Below are 20786 nucleotides of genomic sequence, written 5' to 3'. Positions count from 1 at the left end.
TCAATTGGTAAGCGGACAGTTTGGTTAGCTAGTGTGGATATGGCAAAATTATCAAACTGTCTTAAACCAGATTGGCCTGAAAATGTTTAAAAATGTGAGGGTTGTTTTTTTAAAACCAGTTCAGCAAATGAAGATCCCAGTTCAGATTTCATCAATGATCTGGGAACCACTATCTTCTTCTTAGTAGTGGTATTTGTCACAGTTCAGGGTAACTGGACCTGTATTCCCTCACCATGATCCAGCAAGGGCACCCCCTCTACACTTCCGGCTCTTAAGCCATCACCTGTCTTGGGTGTAGACCTGTGACTGTCTTCCTCATGACCAGGGTACTTCCAGACTGCACAGCTCCTTGCCTATACTGTCACCTCCCCAACAAATTCAGGCTGCCTAAGCCGATCTGCTTTGCTTTGCTGTTCTGTTCAGAGACAGTAAAGAATGTAATTGCCCACTGTTAAACTACCACACAGCTCTTTCTAAGTAAGCACATTTATTCTTAAGGTGAAAGCATTACAGAGAAAACATTAAAAACAATTAAAAAAAAAAAAAAAAACTACACGCATGCTAATAAGCTTACCAGAGATCATCCCCTGACTCCAACAAGGGCTCTGGCTGGTGAACAGTCCTTTAAACCCGACCCAGGGGTTTTCCTCTTGTTACAGGTCATTATTTCTTTTGCACAGAACAAGAACACTTACTCTTATGGGACCTCAGTAGGCCAAAGTCCTTCCAGTCCTTCCCTAAGGATCCCCACAACCATGGACCAGAGATCCTGTCCACTTGCTGAATCAGAAAGATGGCTCTAAGTCAGTTTAAACTCAGGCTGTTTATCCAAAAATCCTTTCTGTGCCTGCTGGTTCCTGGAGAATCCAGTTTGAACCAGTATATGTGAGTCTTTCTCCAGGTGGTGGTAACTCTCTGGAAGTGTTACAACCTGAGTAAATTTGCCTAATCATCACCCACTGTCCCTAGAGGGCTGTTGTCCCTGTCCTCCATGGAATTACGTACAAACCCTGTCCTACAATGATACATACATTCAATAAAGTTTCCCCTGGATATTGCAGGAAATTGTCATCTGTTGCTGTATATATTTAATCTTTGTATTACCATAATGCCTGGGAGCTCTAGGGCAGTCCACTAGCAAACTGAGTGCTGGTTTTGTTTTGTTTCAGGGGTGACCCATACATGCCACATTGTCCCACAGCACTGCCTGCTTTACTCTCGGGATATCCGGATTGTAGCTTACTTGCAGGAATGGAGTAGGCAGAGAAGAGGAATGCTGCAATGTGTTTGCCCTTGAGAACCAGAACAAAACTTACTAGTCTAATTTTAAACCTCTTGCGGTTAGAATGCTCCCTCAGTGACTCATAAACTGTGTTTGTTTTATAGGACTTTCTGCACATGCTCACGTAGAACTTCCTTATTACTCCAAATTCCTTCTAATAGCTGCTTACCTTGCCTCCTACAATCCTGCCAGGACAGATAAGAGGTTCTTCCTTAAGGTAACTATATTTTTTCTTACTGCTATATGCTGGAGTCGTGCATACTTCTTCACTCAGGTCAGAACTCCTTTAGGTCATTCGCTTTCAGCTCTCTTTTGTATATTATTTGTTTGATTTGAACAAAACTGTGACTTTGGATCACATATTGTGGTATGTTGACAATTGTCACCTCATTACTGATGTTTAATATGAAAAATGAACTGTTTTGATCATTAAAATATGCATAATATTTATCTAGCACTATTGTGTTGCATGGCATTTGTAAGGCGACATAGTTCCCTTCCCTGAAGTATTTGTGATCCTGCAAATCAAAGAGCTGGTGTGTACTGTTATTCACAGTTTGAATCCCATGGAAGAGAGCAGAATTCCATGTGGGTCTAAAGGGTTTGCATCCCTCTGGAGAATAGAGGCCTTAATTTGATAAAATACAGGCAGCGGAGGAGAGGAAAAGGTTGCAACAAAAAGCAAAGTGAGCAGTTATGCTTACCATTTATATTGGTAGCAGTGAGGGTTTTTATATTGTAAAATGTGTAGGTGTTGTAGGCAAGGATAAGAAATGGGAGAGACTGAGAACACTTAGGGATAGAAGCTTGCTAATTCTTTAAGAAATCTCTATTTTTTTTCTCAGTCTCCAAACCTATAAATATACTGTAGCTTAAAATATGGACATGTACTGGAGTCCTTAATGATAATATACTAATTAAGTAATTAACTTGGACATGGTGTTCATTTTTATGGTGGTTATATGTCCCTATAATGAAAACTGTAGATGTTTCACATTGGTCTGTATCGTTTTGTATGTACTTCAGAAGAGGAGAGAATTATTTGTAATGATAACTTAGATATGTGTATATAGCCAAATATTTCATTTCTAACATTTGGCAAGAGAAATATCACTGGAAGAACTTATTTGCTGAATAATTACTCCATTGTTTTAACTTCTGATTTCATGCTGACTTCTCTCTCTCCTCAGGATCTAAATTTAACTGTGGGAAATGAGTCAACAAAAGAATTTATTTTATTTATATATACATAAAAAAGCAAGGAAATTGAGTGGTGAAAAGATATAGCTTTATTTATCCCCTTCATTGTAGCATGTCTGAAATCAGGCTCCAGTCCTTCAGTCCCTGTGCATGGGCATACTACTGTTCCTCTTCAGTGCAGTGAAATGCATAGTTGGGACATGCGCCTCAAAGACCTTCGAAGTGTGAGGCCATGTAATAAATTTCATGGCTTTTTAATTAGGCAAGTTAAATATCTTGTTAAGCATTGATAAAGTATGTGTAGAGGGGCGGACTCACCCCTGCAGCGCCTCCTGCTGGTCTTTTCTGGGAATTAGCTCTTCCAGCGTCCTGGAGCGCCCCTGCTGGCCGGTGATCCGCCTGTCTTCTGGCGCCCATGTCCCTCCTGGACCCTGGTGCCCTTTTATCTGGGGTGGCAGTACACCCCTCAGTACTAGGGTCTCCCCTCCCCAGGGAACCCCCACCCACTATCCCTACCTCACCTCAGAATAAGGCCACTGCCAGTCACCAACTAGCCCCCGCTCCCTGGGGCAGGCTGCAGTATAGGCCACTCATCACTGGCAAGGTTGGGTTTGGACCTGCTGCCTTAGCCTACCCATGGGCTGCCCTCTGCAACCCCCAGTACCCCTTGGCCTCCTACTAGGCTGCAGCCTGGGGCTATCCAGGCTGGAGCTCCTCAGCCTTTCCCCAGCCCTGCTCCACCCAGGTACTCTGTCTTAGCTCCCTGCAGCCAGGCCCTTCTCTCTCTGAATGCAGAGAGAAACTGCTGAGCTCCTGGCTCCCAGCCTTTTTATACAGGCCAGCTGTGGCCTGATTGGGGCATGGCCCAGTTGTGGCTGCTTCCCCAATTGGCCCAGCTTTTAGAGCTGCAGCCCTCTGCCAGGGCTGTTTTAAGCCCTTCCAGGCAGGAGCGGAGTAACCACCCCGCTACAGTATGAATAATCACCATTTCTACCACAAGCATTGCCTGAGAGCACTTAATCAGGTGTTAAGGCCAAGTTCACAAATTACCAATGTCTCAAAAGCCAGAACAAATAGCACTTTGGGAGAAGCTTTCTAATCTTGTGTCTGTCTCCTGGGAGCTGTAGAAGGAGAACTTGTTGTTGTTGGAGTTCTAATGAGATCTGGTGGGATTTGGGCAAAAAACTTTATATTGGCGTCATTAACCAAAGTCTCATAATCAGTGAAATAGGTGTGAACCAAAGGAATCTTGTTGAACCATTAACCTAAAGGTGATACTACTATTATTAAAATAGTTACCACTGTAGACAAATTGAGGTAATGTTGCAAATTAAAAGGAGCAGAATGTTGACAAACAATTACAACAACAAAATAATCTACAGTGATGTCATGAGTTGAAAGAAATTCCAGTACAATGTAATATAAGAGATTCTAAGTGAAAAATTGCAAAACATTTTAAGTGCCCTTTTGAAAAAGGACAACAGTTGACGGGAAGTCACCGTTTTGTGCAAAGTAGGACTGAAAGAAAAAAGTCTTGTTCTATTGCATACCATATTGAAAATCTGCTTAGAATTTATTTTAAGAAGTGTGTACATGTGTATTTTATACTTTATACTAATGCTAAAAAGGATGCCTATCTATGTACTGTGAGCAGCCTTGACATATTTTAAAAATACATTACAAATAAGATTTTAATGTAACTGTTAAACTGCAGCAGTATAATTCATGTAACCCATCACCCACAATCCAGGTAATTTAAAAACTCCAATTATCTTTCCCTTACCCCTCCAACAATTCCTTATTTCTTCCTCAGCCCCTGTGCTTTGCCCTTCCTTGATCCAATCCTTTCTCCCACAACACAATCCTTCTAGATCAGAGGTCTCAAACTCAAATGACCAGGACGGCCACATGAGGACTAGTTCATTGGTCCAAGGGCCGCATCACTGCCATCCCCCCCCCCCCTCGCTGCCCCCGGCCCTGCCCCCACTCCACCCCTTCCATGAGGCCCTGCCCCTGCCCCACCTCTTCCCACCCCTTCCCTGCCCCCATTCCAACCCCTTCCCCGAAGTCCCCACCCCAACACCGCCCCCTCCCTGCCCCCAGAGGGCGCAGAAGGGGTGTGGTGGGGGCTCAGGGCAGGGAGTTGGAGTGTGGGGTGCAGGAGGGAGTGTGGGGTGTGGCAGGGGGTTGGGGGTGCCTGCCTGCCCTGGCCCCGGCCCCATACCACTCTGCTCAGCAGCTGGAACCACATCCCTGCCCCCCCGGGGGCGGGGGAGGAACCACGCAGGGCTTGGTGCGCTGCTTGCCGTTCCTCCAGGTATCTCCCCCGAAGCTCCCATTGGTCGCGGTTCCCAGTTCCTGGCCAATGGGAGCTGTGTGTGTGTGGGACGGGGCGTGCCTGGAAACCAGGGCAACACACGGAGCCCTCTGCTCCCCCCCCCCCCCCCCCCGCCCCCGGGACGTGATGCCCGCCGCTTCAGGGGGTGGCGCAGGGCTCGAGAGGGGCAATCCTGCGGCTGTAGTTTGCCCACCCCTGGCCTGGATGTAGGCTGGGTGGCGCGCAGACCGCAGGAAATAGCCCCGCGGGCCGTGTGTTTGAGACCCCTGTTCTAGATGAATCTTATCTGCTCACAGGGCATCAGTTACTTTCTTTATTCCAAATACATTGTTACCTGTCTACCCCTGACATGACCTTCACATCCTGTATCTTGGCTTCTTTTTGACACTTTATTGCTTTATTTTGTGGGTATCCTGTTGTCATCTTAGATATAAAACAAAGAAAACTGAGTGCACCTACATCATTTTTGAAGTCTATACAAGGAAAACTGGTTGCATTTAAAAATAAGTGGCAGCCGCTTTCCCATTTCTAGAAAGACAAAGGAACTAACAATGAAACACACTTCGGCGTTTTCTAAAGCTGATTTTTGAGGAGGGGGTGTGGTGGAAGAAGACTCATAGAAATGGCTCTCTGCCTCTTCTGACTAGTGTCATGTTAATTATTTTCTGATGGCTAAGTATTTAATTTTCTGATTTTTAAATTTATACATTTCCCTCAACAAACCACTTTACAAACAGCAACACTGCAGGGTGAAAGTTTTCACCCAGTGTTCACACAGTTCAGATATGAGAGCGCCAAGAAGTAATGCCTAGAGTATGTTAGGATATTAAGAGTTAGGTACTGAATAAGCAGTATTGCTGTTAAGGACAAAGATAACTAATTGGCATGTGATAAGTAGGCAGAACCATGGTAGTAGTACACTACTATAAATGTGTAATGAATAGTTGTGTGTTAGTTGATTTTTTTTTTCACCCTATTCAAGTTGTATAACATTATTGTAACTTCTTGCTATGTTATATTTACACATATTTTGCTTCTGTGTTTACAGCATCATGGGAAAATCAAGAAGACAAACTTTCTGAAAAAACATGAAAAGGTATTTATTTAGCTTTCAATCCTTATTCACAACTAAATGCTGCTTTCTCATGTAGTAGTGGCTATATATTTTTCCTTCCCCACCTGAATGTATGATTTAAAAAGCATACAAGAGCATTGCATGCAATAATCTCTAGTGCATTGGTTTATTTGATATTTACTTTTCATACAAGGCATTGTTGTCGTTATTAATGGACATATTTTTATTTTAAGATGCCACGCACTACATTTAATTACAGTCATGTAGTGCAGATCACTTCTGGTCTTATTAGATAACAACATCAATTTGTACGTTTCTCATGTTTCTACTTTTTTAAACCAATACCGCATTTTCTTCAGATGTGAAGTGGTGCAGTGGTTTTGCTTATAAAAAAAAAAAATACTGATGTGGCTCATTATGTTAGAAAAGCAGAGACCTTTTGCTTCATCCTCTTTTATGTCTGAAACTAAGTTTAAACTTTATAGGCAAAATTCTGTGCACATACAATGTGAGAGGAACAATAGGCCAAAATCTTCAAATCTAGTGCCTCAAGTTTTGCTCCCAAATCCATATTTAGGCATAAAGTTAACTGAATAGGCACTAATGTGTTGGCAAATATGGGACTTCGTATTTAGAAGGTCATAGTTAAGGTTATGTTTATGTCATGGAGGTCATGGAAGTCATGGAATCTGTGACTTCTAGAGACCTCCATGACATTCTCTGCTTCAGCCCCAGGGGCTGCAGGACTCTGGAGCTGACAGCCCACAGTGGGGCCCTGGCAGGGTTCCGGCAACAGAAGCAACAAGCGACAGGGGGCCCCTGCAAAGTTCCAGCCACAGGTGACAGACTCCTGAAGGGGCCTCCCCAGGGTTCCAGCGACAGGTGACAGCCTCACATGGAGGGAGGGGCACGCCTCGGGTGAGTGGCTGGGGTGTCCTGTTTTCTCTCCAGGGTGACCATATTTCCCAAAGCCCCAGCTGCCATGGGCAGAGCGGGAACCCCACAGCTCTCAGCCACTACTGTGGTGGTAGAAACCATGGAGCTGCAGCAGCAAAAGTCACAGACAGGTCACGGCTTCCGTGAATTTTTGTTTATTGCCCGTGACCTGCCCATGACATTTAGTAAAAATAACCAGGACAAAATCTTAGCCTTAGTCATAGTACCCATAAACCCCACTAAGGTCAGTTAGATGTACAGTAGCTTTGAAAATCAGACCACTTTTAGGTGCCTAAATGTGGATTTAGGAGCCTAACTTTAGTCACCCAGGGTTAAAGTTTGACTGCTTGTCTGTTGTGTATAAGGAAAATGTATGTTCCTTAAGGAAATTTGTAATAATTTCATCAGGACAAAGGATTTAAAGAATAGTGGCCAAACCCTTTACCCAAATAAGTTATAACTGTATGGATTTCAGTGGAGTTGCACCAGTGTATGCCAGAAGAGACTTTGATCCTTTGATTGAGTAGCATATGTGTAAATTGGTATATTTAAAAAAAGAAATTCTTAAGCCACATAATTTCACTGGTGTCTAGAATGATGTGAAATGTTAAGAAACTTATTTATATTAACATCTGTGTTGTAAATCCTTAACTCTTAGAAAGCAAGTATCCTTTAGTTATAGAACTCTTGTGTGTCTTGCCTCTGGCATGTGAACTCCAGAGAATTTTCAAAGATTCTAATTATTTTCAGGACTGTTCTCTACCCTGAAAAACATCCACATCTCAAGTTGTGATCACAGGTCTTGTGGGAGGGAAAGGGGAACAGGAATGAATAAATACTGCATCACAGCCCAAATCTTCCTCCTTTCCCTCCAGCTGCAAGAGGTGCCTTGCTCCCTTTCCTATAGGCAATAATATCTCACTTAAGGTGGCAAGATGGGGAAAGACAGGAACACAAAGCAACTGGATAACCAGAGATTTGATGTTGGGACATAGAGCCCTCCAGCTCATGGTCTCTATTTTGAATTGGATTCAGACTGACTGACTGTGACCAAGGGTTAGCACCATTAGCCTGGTAGTTTATTGGAGATTGATTGATGTCTCTGTCCAATCCCGAGTAGACAGATGTACTTACATTAAAAAAAGATTGTTTTTATTTATTATATTATTTTATTTTTATTTATTTAAGCACCCACAAGTGCTGTGCAAACACATAGTAAGATGTGGTCTGTGCCCCCCCCAAATTTACAATCTAATGTAAAACCAGATGCAAAAAGTGAGTTAACATGGAATAAGAAGAGGAAGGAGATCAATGCAACAGTGATAAGATCATGCAGAGACATAAACTAGTTAGTGCACAAATTGCTGATTCTGAGTCAATTACCTTTTTCTGTTTTATTTTTTACAAATTCTTTTCCTATTTCCAATTTTTTTAAATAAAGCCCCTTCCTGTTTCTGTTTTCAGTTATTTAAACCTCTGCTTACTTCCTGGGTTTTTTAGCCTCCGTCTGTTCAGTTGTCACTAACTGGCACACACTTATTAGCAGTATTAGCATGCAGATTTAAACTTCTCTATGACTGCATCTGTACCACAAGCTAGAGGTGTGGTTCCCAGCTCTCATACACATACTTGCACTACCTCTCATTGAGTACAAACAAGCCTGAAACTGGTCAGGACGTACTTGGTATGTGACACCCAGAGTTGTGAGGCACCTTCCCTTATCACGAGGAAGCCTTATCTGTGCCTACTGGAGGTCAGTTCCCCAACACCCTCAGCCTCTGGCAATACAAGCACTGCCTTCCAGGCCTCTGCAAGCCCTGCTCTCTCTTTACAGGTTAACGATAAGGTATATTGCAACCCCTGAGCACAACAAGTGTCCTCCTGGAGCATCTGCACCTGTTCCACTGGACACTCTTTGAATTCACAGATCCACTGCTCCCAAAGGAATAGTGCAGACCAGTTTACCAGTTATATCTCAGGATCACCGCTCTGCTCAAGACACGGTACTTATATATGTTTGTAAGAAAAACAAGACATTAACAAAGGAATACAGACTCAAGAAGAAGCAAGTAGAATTAATGGAAACAAATGGTTACATATAAAATCATAACACACTTTCTAGAGCCTATATTTAACTAACAAGACATAGAATAAAAATTCATCCAAAATCCTTCTGACCTATTACGGCCAGGCTTGGCTGTGATCTTCCATTCATGAGATGAGTCACACTGTCCTCTTTGCAATCCCAGATATATCAAAATAGCTTTTTGATCATTATTCATAATCAGGGCATCCCCTGCTGATTGTTCTTCCCTGTGGTCTCCCTCTTGTTGACCTTGCAATCTTTTAATTAGCATCTGGCTCCGCATGCTGATAGGTTTACCTTGTGAGAGAGACAATTCACACTTGACCAAACAAAAAGAGATGAGTCTCCAATCCCCTGCCTGAATGGAATTTTTGCTCATTCATATATTTCACAATGACTAAAATGACCAATGTGTTGAGACCTCACATGCCACCCTTTGGCACTCTTTTGGAGATGTCAGATGCAGTGGAACCTTCTAAACCTTATTCACCCCTCTGCCAGTTGACACCAAGAGGTCCCTGGGTCACAGCATGGCTAAGATGTGCTGTTGCTGCCTATGCTATTGCGATTTCACCATCGTTAATGTTCTTGTTAGCTCAGTGATTGTCCATGCAAGCTGGGAATCACACCCCTAGCACGTAGTGTAGACATAGCGTAAGTGTTTGTTACCTTGCAGCAGGGTTGAGGCACATGAGTAGTGTGGATTGAAGAAGCTTTCGTTGCGGCCCACAACATGATAAATGACTTTCAGATAAATAGAGGACTCTTAGAAGTTTGTGTGGTTAATTTAGCACTTGTCATGATCACAAAACATTTTTTTTTTAAAGTAAGAATTCTTTCTCTCAAATTTAAAATGAACCTTTTGAATAACTATTTACATTGAACATTGCCATGTGTACCTAAAACAATTTTTTTAAAGTGTTTTTTTGGGCTAGCCACCTTGAGTCAGACTGCAAGCCTTGCTTTGCTGGTATAGGAAGTTGCTCCTAAGACTTGAATGATCTAATTCCTGGTATTCAAGTTACTTCCTTGTAATATTCAGCTTCAAAGTAAGATTGATTCTAATTAGAATCCCTGATTGGAGCCCCTAAAAGTATTCTGCATAATTCCATTTATTCGAATTGAGAAAACACCTTTACTGAATGGAAAATAGCTTGGAGTTGAATGTGTTCCCTTGACACTAAACTCCAGTTCCTGGGTACTGAGATGGTTCCATATAAGAAACTGAGAAGTGCATCCTAGGGTTTAATCTGTATTTAATCTGATCTATGCAATACTTTAAGTGTCTCTCCGGAGCAATTGCGGTATCCTGTTTCTCACATTACATTTCACTATTACTGTTCCTTGACCTAGTCACTTATATAGGTGTAAACATTGGCTGGTAGGTATTCCATTTTACAGGTGAGGAAAGTGAGTGTCATAAACAGATAGTTAAGGGTTAATGCCTCTTTTACCTGTAAAGGGTTAAGAAGTTCACCTAGCCTAGCTGACACCTGACCAGAGGAACCAATGGGAGGACAAGATTGTTCAAAGGGAAGGAGGGAAGTTCCCTTTGTCTGTGAGTTTCACTTTGGACTGGAGTGGGAAAGCTCCAGAATTCAGCCTCTTATTAAGTAGTGAGTATTAGTGAAGGAAATAAATAGGTTTATGTTTATTTCTTTGTAACCTGTCTTGTGCAATTAGAGGAATAGTCAAATTGGATATTTGGGTATTTTTTGTGTGTGTAACTAAGGGTTTGCCCAGGGGAGCATCCTCTGTGTTTGGAATCTGTTGTCTGTGAGAGTAGCAGGTATGCTAATCTCTCCCAGAGGGTTTTCTTTTACCTTTCTTTTCTTTAATTAAAAGCCTTTTTCTTAATACCTGATTGATTTCTCCTTGTTTTAAGATCCAAGGGGTTGGATCTGTGTTCACCAGGGAATTGGTGAAGAGTTTCTCAAGGCTACCCAGGGAAGGGAATTAGTGCTTGGGAGTGGTGGCAGCCAGACCAGATCTAAGCTGTTAATTGAGCTTAGAGCTTCTCATGCAGGTCCCCACATCTATACCCTAAAGTTCAGAGTGGGGAAGGAACCTTGACAGTGAGACACAAAGATCGAAGGCCAAATCTCTGATGTAAACTCATGGAGGTTCACTAACGGTAGTTGTTTTGCTAGTTTACACCAGCAAAGAATTTTGCCGTAAGTGGCTTATCTAAGGGCATTAGGAGTCAGGGGCAGAACCAGGCTAAAAAGTTAGGAGATCTTGATTCCTAATTCATTATTCAGTCTGTTAGGCCATAATTTTTTTTTCTACAACAAGCAAACCTCCCACTTCTGCTTATATAAGACATATCCTTTTCTAGATAACTGATGGAATGATACCGCCCCAGTTCACTGCAAGCCCTACTGAGAGTTCTGCGAGATAGAGCTCCAACTGCAGCATCTCCCTAAGCATACTTTGTATGTTCAAGTATGTCAGGTGTTGTCTTTGACACTGAGGCCTGGTCTACACTGGTGGGGGGGGAGGGGGATCGATCTAAGATACGCAACTTCAGCTACAAGAATAGCGGGTAGTGTAGACGTACCCTGAGTTTTCTATTGACTTTCGGTTCTGTACCTCTCATCCAGTTCCAGTGTGATTGACACAACAGGAGTCTATCTTCCAATTGAAAATGCCCCCTCTTTCAGCTGAGGGAGTTCAAACATGTTGGCTGGCTCAGAAAAGAGAGAACTATAGTAGCATGCTGAGAGCATGAAATCCCCAGCCAGGTGAGGTTAAGAACCCATTCCCTTTTCCCCATACAGAAATGAGGTAGAGCTAAACTGATGGGTCCTGGTTGAGATTCTGTTCTCTTTTTGAATACTTCAGGCTGTCACTCCCCTTTAAGAAATCTCAAAGCTTGGGTACCTTGATTGGGTTTTGTGAAGCGGTGTAAACTTGCGGTGTGATCAGAGAGTTAAGTCAAATAACCGAGAGGCTGGGAATCTTCCACGGTAAAAGAAGCATGTAAACACAAGTAATGGCAACTGGGAGAAAAGCCTTAGCTGAAGTATAGGGAGCTTTGCAGAAAGTACACAGTATTTGTAATGAAGAAAGTTGGGAAAGAGTAAAATGAATCAGAAGAGCTTTAAAAAAAACCCAAAGAATGAAAAATTCTGAAAGGGAAAGTGTTTTCTATACATTTTAAACTATTTTATATATAATTTATTGGAGTTTTTCTGCTTAGCTCCTTATACAAAAGTCTTATAGAAATGAGACTTGAAAACTTCTAAACTGTGTGTATGGGAATTTTAATAGTTTCTGCTAAAGAATTCTATAAACTGCTTTTGAAATTCTTTTGAAAGGATCTTCAATTCCATCCCTATTAAATTATGGGGCTTTTCCACAAGGTACTGTGTCTAGTAAATAGTCTGAAACTTCTAAGTATGGGAGTCAGTCACTGTAGAGAGACTTGTGAATTCCCAGTACAGTTGAGAAGTATCTGTACAGTGGTTATGCAAATCTTTGTACTCACTTTAATTAGCTAACAGCAATAATTAATCTCTATCTCTCTATCCAGACATACCATATATTTACTGAAAAATTATACTGATTATACATATAAGACACTCAGAAAAAGCAATCAGAAAAACAAACATAATTTTTTAGCTGGGAGGATAAGAGGGACTAGACAGCTGTATGTCAGAAACTGTATATATATGATTTTAATACTTTTGATAGTCTGTTTCCATATATTTTTCACATTATTGTTCAGCTGAGAGAGGTAACATTTCAAAAGCAGTTTATAGAATTCTTTAGCAGAAACTATTAAAATTCCCATACACATAGTTTAGAAATTTTCAAGTCTAATTTCGATAAGACCTTTGTATCCTCACACCTTCTTGTCAAACTGTCTGAAATGGGCTATCTTTATTATCACTACAAAAGTTTTTTCTCTTAATTAATTAGACTCTTAGTGTTGGTAGGGCAACTTCCACCTTTTTCATGTTCTCTATCTGTGTGTGTATATATATATATATATCTCCTTACTATATGTTCCATTCTATACATCCGATGGAGTGGGCTGTAGCCCACGAAAGCTTATGCTCAAATAAATTTGTTAGTCTCTAAGGTGCCACAAGTACTCCTGTTCTTTTTACAAAAAGTGAAGTTGAATGTCAACACTTAGAGCAGATGTCCCCAAACTGTGGGGTGTGCCCCCAGTAGGGCGCAGAGGAATGTTCAGGTGGGAGGGAGCACCACCCAACCCAGCCCCTCCCCGCTCCGCTCCCAGCTCTGCTCCAACCCCACCCCCAGCCATGGCCCTGGCTCCCGTCCCCAAGCCTGTCCCTGTCCCCATCCCCAGCCTTGATGTGGCTCTGCATCTGGCTGCTGGCCCAGCCTTGGCCCTTGGTTTGGGGTCGGGGCCAGGAGTGGAGCCGCACTTGGCTGCCGGCCCCCACCACAGCCCAGCTGCAGCTCCTCTCCCTCGGCCTCAGGCTGCAGCTCCATTCACAGCAGGGTAAGTGGGGGAGCAACCCTGAAAAGTTTGGGGATCTCTGGATTAGAGTGAAATACAGACTTTGATAGTTTATGCAATTATTAATCGGAATACTGACAGCATTAACTATTGTAATTAGTTGCTGATTTTGCCTTATGAACAAGTGTTCTCTTTTTTGTAAAGTTGGTTATTTTAGACATTTTATTTTATTTATGTTGATCAGAAACTTATATTTTTGTTAGTTCTTCACGTTGAATTCAGTATGACTTATTAAAATAGTATGTAATGTCTGAAACATCCACACTGAAGCCAATCAAAATGTAAAGCTATACTTGTCTGGTGCAACTTAAGTATTTACTTCCTGTAATTTGATATTAAAATGCCTTGTGATATGAGCAACAAGAATGCTTTCTAAACATGAGATTGAGTAAATTTACAGTGTTTTTGAAGTTACTTTTAACTCCTCATAAAGGGTCCTGGGAAACTGATCTGCTATGGGAAAGCGAAAATAGTCTCAGATATTTCCTGTGTGAAATAATAAACAGATCTGTTCCCGTTTCTAGCTTTCTTAACAAAATGGTGTGGTTCCTTGGAGGTTTGAGAGCAGAGTGGTAATACTTCTTAATGTGATTTATCCAGCATGAAGGAAGTGTCAGAGATTAAGACTATTCAAGGCTTAAATCACCCAAAGTAGTAGTCACAAATCCTCTATGGTTTTTATGAGCGATCTGGGGGTTCAGACATTCTTGTTTTGGAGGGACATTTTGACAGGCTTGTGAAATTTCAAGGTTTTTGCTGTGCCTAGAAGGAAACAAGAAAATCTAGAATTGTCTAGAAGCTGACAGAAAGAAAGGAAATGGGTGGAACAACTGTTGATCAGAGAGGTGTTGGTTACCGAATGGAATCCTTTGTCATTAGAAGTTGAAGAGGCGAGTGGGTGGAGTTGTGGACTACTAGGACTTTGGTTAGACTCTAGGAAACTTCTAGGAGGTGGGCAAAGAATCTGATAAACATAGTTTTCTTAAAAACAAAACAAAACCCAAAGAGATACCCAAAACAAACCTGGTTAACATCTTATTTTAAATCCACTAGTTTCTCATTTTTACTGTATATATGAAAGCTACTCCTCAATACTGTAAATGGGTAATTAGTGTTTAGTAATTGTGTGCAAATTTAGGTTCACACATACTCTGAATTAATACAATTGTATTGGGTATGCAAAAAGCTAGATGTCTAAATGGCCATTTTCACACAGTTGTGGTTACTGTGTGCTCACATGTGAACACACATACATGTTCCCTTTTTGTGTATGCGCATGGGCTACCATAATCTTTTCTGAAAATTTTGTTATCTTTGCACCTATGGCTTAACATGTTAGCTGTTTCTTCCACATCCCAATCACACTAGGAGTTCATCTGCATACTTCTCTGAATTGTGTGTGTCTCCATTGTTCCAATAGGAAAAGCAGAGGGAACTGACAAAGGATTGCTTTATGCTCTTCTCTGGACAGCGCCAGTGGAACATGTGCATTGGGCTAGAGTAACACATGCAATTCTCTCCTGCAAGACTAGTGTCAAAGAGAGTTTATAAAAATCCCTTTTTTCATGTTGTGAGTGTGTGTGGTTGGTTGTTGGGTTGGGGAGAGGTAAATTGGTTGGTCTCTCTGTCTGTCTATCTTGGCAAGGCAAACTTACAGACCTTGAGTGCTTAGAATGAGTCTCTTCAGAATTCAGTGAGATGGTGATGATGCTAGGACTCTTCGTCATCCCTGCAGTTGTCCCCATATACATTTACTCAATCACTATTAGTTTTTTAGCACTTAAAAAAATAAATTGAAAGTTGCTCTTTGAGCCAAATTCTACTGTGACATTGGTGCATCCCCATATGCCTGTATTCCTGATACAGACCATCTTAACAAACAAAGGCTTCTTTTGCTAATTTTGTTTTTGTATGGCATGTATCTCAGTCATTCCTGTCCAGAATGTAGGAACAAGCATTCACTTCTCCTCTCTCCCACCTGCCTGCACATAGTTGCTGCCAATCTCACCACTGGACCTGACCCTAATTCTTATTCCATTCATTCAGAAATCTAGAGGGTATTACCCAAGAATCTGTATATTCCTAATTTTAGAAAATCCTGTATAATTATGGTCTCTTGGAGTTAGTCTCAGAGCAGAACTTTATAGCTAATTTCAGTATTGTACTCAGGAAAGCTGCTTTGTTTCCAGATTCCACAGTTAATCCTACTCCCCATGAGAACTTGAAAGCTTTAGATGCAACATAGGGCAAGCAATTACAAAGCTCCTATGACTACAGATGATGATTTTCTTTATTGAAAGGCGTTAAAGTAATGTTACTGACTATTCAAATCCTAGAAGAGGAGAGATAGGTGACCTGCAATACATTAAAAAGAAACGATTTCATCAAGTTATTCTAATGACATCCTAAACTAAAAGGATGTCACGACAGTAGTTTGAGAGATGTAGCCAGGAACTCCTGAGTTCTAATTCTGGCTTTGACACGGATTCGCTCTGGGGCCAAATCACTTATCCCATCTACCCCATTTTTCCTCATCTTTAAAATGTTCTCTTTTGGGGGGGAGTCAGGGCCTGCCCACAACATTTTGGCACCTGAGGCAGAAAGCTCAAATGACGCCCCCATTCTCCCTCACTTGGGCCAAAACTTTGAAAGGTCTCAATTCTGCCTTCTTCCTGTTCTTCTCCTCTCCTGGTACTGCTCTGCTACCTATCCCAATAAAGGAAAACTAACCACTTAAAATGCCTTGTTTAAAAATTTTAAGTAACACTTAACTTTCAAACGCCTGAACAGCAAATTTAACCTTTCTTGTCTGCATAGTAAACACTGGCATTTTTCTGTTTGAATAATCAAAATGGGGCTTTCCGTGCCTTCTTGGTTGCAAAGATTTGAACTGCTTCCTGAAGGTCCACAGTCTGGGCCAGCTCATGCTCTATTGAGATGGTTGCAAGACCAACCAGCCTCTCCTGTGTCATTGTGGAGCGTAGATGTGTTTTTATTAACTTCAGCTTGGAGAAGTTGCATTCTCCACTGGCAACTGTTACAAGAAGTGTTAGAAGTATGCGCAGAGCAACAAAAGCATTTGGAAAGAGGGTGGTCATCTTATTTGTGCACATATATTCCAGAACAGCCTTTGGAGTTGATCCTGCTGAAATGTATCTTGAAAGTGCTTTCAGTTCATCACCTAAATCACTCGCATTAATATCGCGCATGTCATCATGTGTCAACACTGTCTCTAGTGCCCTGTATTGCTGGTGTAGGTCTTCTTCAGGTATAGTGAGGAGTTTTGGAATATCGTACAACATCCTAAATATACTGCGGTGTTCCTTGAGCTGCATGAAACGTTCTTCAGCTGACTGTATTACACAATCTAGCACCTGGTTAAAGAATTCAACTTTGAATTGTTGTTTGGGGTCTTTTATGGGATTATCCCGTGCCTCGTAATCAAAATGTCGTCTTCTTTGGTGACTCTTGTATTCTTGAATGGGTGGGAAAATAGCTTCAGTATGAAGTTCCTCTGCCAACTTCTGTGCACTCTTCAGAACGTTTTGAAATCCCTCATCTGACCAGTTAGACTGTAGGTATGACTTTGCTTTGTCCAGTTGCTCCATTGTTCCAGATATATCAAGGTCAACATCTTGGAGTCTCTTGCTTACAACATTTATTTCAAACGGTATGTCATGCCACAACACTAAGCCACACAGAAATGTGAAGTTATGTGTTTCTGGAGATTCCGTTTCCCTCTGGCACTGTTCTCCCACAAAAAGTTCCTGTCGTAGCATTATCCTCCATAATGGCAACTATGGCATCATCTATCGTCCCAATTTGGTGTTTGATAGGCTTTATCACCTCCACTCGACTTTCCCATCGTATGGCACTCAGTGGTTTCAGTGTCAGAGCGGATGTTCCCAGATGTTGCCTCAAAATTTGCCATTGATGAGTTGATGCAGAGAAAAATACATAGATGCTTTGAATTACATTAAAAAATTCAGCAGCTTCACTAAAAGCTGATGCTGCATCACTGACCACTAAATTCAATGAATGAGAATTGCATGGGACAAAAAAAAGCTTGAGGGTTTAACTCTCGGATCCTGTCTGCACTTCTCTGTTCTTTCCTTTCATGTCGGCACCATTATCGTAGCCCTGACCTCTCATGTCAGCTATCGCAATTCCTGTCTCTTCCAGCTTTTTAAGAAGCACATTTGTCATACTACAGGAGCTGATATCATCAATATCAATAAATTCTAGAAAATGCTCTCTGACAGTCACCATTGCAGGGACATTTTCACTAGGTTCTGTTGTTGTTACAAAACGCACCATTAAAGTCATTTGTTCCGTATGGCTGATGTTAGGTGTGCAGTCCAGAATAACAGAGTAATATCTTGCTGACTTCAGATCTGCCACAATCTTCTGTTTGACTTTTGTTGCCACGAATTGTATGATCTCCTTTTGAATTGTTTTTCCAAGGTAGTGGAGTGTGTACATTCCTTGGGTGGTGACTCTTCTTAGGTGCTCCTGGAGTACAGCATCAAACTCAGCCATCAGCTCCACAATTTTAAGGAAGTTTCCATTGTTTGACACATACAGCTGATCTGAAGTGCCACACAGTGCTGGGTTTTGGGTAGCAAGCATTCTTACAATGGGAATGAGCCTTTTCAGAACATTTTGCCAGTAAAGAGACTGATGCAATCTTCTCTTGATGCTGATCATCTATGGTGGCCTTTAACCTTAGTCTCATTTCAAGCTCTTTTCAACTATGGAATGCTCTCTGGTAATTTGCTGCCTTCTCATGGCATGCCAGATTCCTAGCCAGATTTTTCTAGTCCTTTGTTCTTGTAGAACCCCAATGTGGCTGGAACATTAGACTGGAAGAGTTTGCAACAAAAACAGTATGCAGCATTCTGGGTTTTTGAGTACATAAGCCATGGCCTCTCCACTTTGTCACCATTGGGGATTTCACGCCAGTAATGTGTTGGATGGAAACTTCTATTTTCATTGTCTTTGGGGAACATTAAGTTTTTCACTTGCTGTGGCCCATGCAGTACAAGGAAGTCCCTCAGGCTACTGCTCAAGTGGGTCCACAGTCCTGGATCATCTAGACTTAAGGAACTAAACTCAGCAGCAGCTGTTTCTTGCGCCTCTACACACTCTGCTCTGATTTACACTTTTCTTCAGGAATGTGCATGGTTACATCCATTTGAGATGGAGATATGGATGCTGCAGTAGCTGCCAGGTCACCTGCACTCTGACTAACTGGAAGATCAGGCATCTCCTCACCACTCACATCCTCACTGGGGCCGGAAGGCTCACCGTGAACATTTGTGTCTATGTATCTCAGGAGAGCTCCTTCCTGCTTAGATAGAAAAGCTTCCTTTCCTTTTTCTTTTTCTGAATGCTGCCCCAGAGGGGCGTTTTCTTCTTTCACTCATGACTGCTGTTCTGTGCCAGCTATAATGGCTCTCAACACTCAATTGAAGGGGACAAATAAGCAGGCTGGTAGCAGGGCCTGAGTGAGGGAAGATAACAGCGCCTTAAGGGCCTAACTGGCTCCTGCTACTTCAGTTGACTGCCTGTTCTCCTCAAGTGGGCTCAGGGAAGCAGCAGGAAACAGGAAGCTCCCTGAGAAGCTGGTGTTAATCAGTCCAGGCTCCTGGGGGTGCTAGAGAGGTACAGAAGAGGCTCCTCCTTCTCTCTCTCCCTGCAGTTCCTGCTGCTTTCTGTTATTCCCTCTCACCTTTTCTCCTGCCTGCCTATTATGTCTCTTGTGCCCTCCTTCCTCCAGCACAGCACGCCACCATCTCTGTGCATCTAGAGCAGAAAGAATACATATTCAGCAGCAGCAGACATAATTTTCTACACTCTGGGTCCTAGTGGCGCCCCCCCCCCCCCACAGTCTGGCACCTGAGATGGCTGCCTCAGTTCGCCTCATGCTAAGGCCAGCCCTGGGGGAAGTATTGGGAAGATTGCTCAAAGTGCTACCTGTGTGCTATTATGATATAGACATCAAATTAATACATTCCAGCATTGTTTGAGTTTATAACATGACTTTGAGACTTTTAAATTGTTGAAAATTGAAATTAGTTTTAGCACAACTACCATTAGAATGTATAGAAACTAATGTGGTTGGTCTAAGTCAGTGGTCCCCAACCTTTTCCATGGGGCGGGCGCCAGACGACTAGCTGCCGAGGACTGTGGCTGCCGGACAACAGCCGCCAAAATGCCGCAGTGAAGCGGCGTCATCCAGAGGCGCCGCTGCCGAAATGCCACCGAAATTCGGCGGTAGCGCTTCTTGACATTGCCGCTTCTCGGCAGCATTTCAGTGGCTGTTTTTCCTGCGGCCAGTAGGCGGGCGCACATGGGTGCCCCGGTGGGTGCCATGGCGCTCGCGGGCACCATGTTGGGGACCCCTGCTCTAAGTAAAGGGGCTTAAGTTAAGATACTGACTCTGAGAAAGTGACTAAAGTAAAATTCCTAGTAGAATCTCCCTAACGGATGGACCTCTTGGAAATAAAAATGCCAATAAAGCACTTGTGTTCAATAAGCAAAATATACAAAATGTTCCCTTTATGTATTTATATGTTTAAAGTAACAACATATTTGAGGCTAGTAGACTTCTAAGAGCCACTTGCCTGGCAAATATAGCTTCTACCTGTGTGGCTGTATAGTAGGTTATGTGATAACAATATCAACAATAAATCAAATCCAGTATTTGTGCTGTGGGTGACTTGTTTACTGGGTTTTTTGTTTTTGTTTTTTAAATCATAGAGTTAATCACACTGCCCACTTTTGTATTTAATAGTGTCAGGAGAGGGAAAGAGGGTCTTGTGGCTAAGGCACTGAACTGGGATTGAAAATCTACTTTCAGTGACCAGCTTTGCCACGACTTCACCAAGATTACATAGGAAGTCTATTGATCTCTCTGCATCCGCTCTCCATCTGTAAAATAGAGAGGTGCTTACAGAGGTGTTGTGAAGATAATTTTTTGTGAGGTGCTCTGCTATATGTATTTCTCACTGCTATAAGTACCTAGACAATTCTATATAGCAGTTTAGTGCATTAAAAAAAAACAAAAAAAACAACTCTATAATTCCTGAAGGACCCATTAACATGGGAAATTTAGGGAAAAAATATTTTTGCTGGAGACAACTCTTATTTTCTGTACCTTTCTTTTTCCCTCCCCCTTTTTTGTTTATTTTTAAATATCTTGCAGGAAACCAGTTTTTTTTTATTTTAGATGTCCTATTCCTCTCATGAAGTCAGTGTTCTGTGTGACAGTGGTATTATGATTTTTATGATAAGTGAAGAGTAAGCATCAGGTACAGAAGCTCTTGTTAAAACAGTTCTTAATTGGGATTAAACTGGCTTACATTGTTTAGC

General features: G+C 42.0%; 1 protein-coding gene across 1 annotated transcript in view; it reads left to right on the top strand.

The window, feature by feature from the left end:
* ORC5 (origin recognition complex subunit 5) overlaps positions 1-20786 on the top strand; it is a gene marked incomplete in the record, with an annotated part of 142950 nt that overhangs the window by 38728 nt on the left and 83436 nt on the right. Inside the window, 2 exon segments of the mRNA XM_034766173.1 lie at positions 1387-1499; positions 5869-5916. Of these exon segments, the coding sequence (XP_034622064.1) occupies positions 1387-1499; positions 5869-5916 (161 nt within the window).

Source organism: Trachemys scripta, chromosome 1, assembly GCF_013100865.1.
Source record: "Trachemys scripta elegans isolate TJP31775 chromosome 1, CAS_Tse_1.0, whole genome shotgun sequence".
NCBI classification, from domain to species: domain Eukaryota; kingdom Metazoa; phylum Chordata; order Testudines; family Emydidae; genus Trachemys; species Trachemys scripta.
This window is presented reverse-complemented; position numbering and strand designations above follow the sequence as displayed.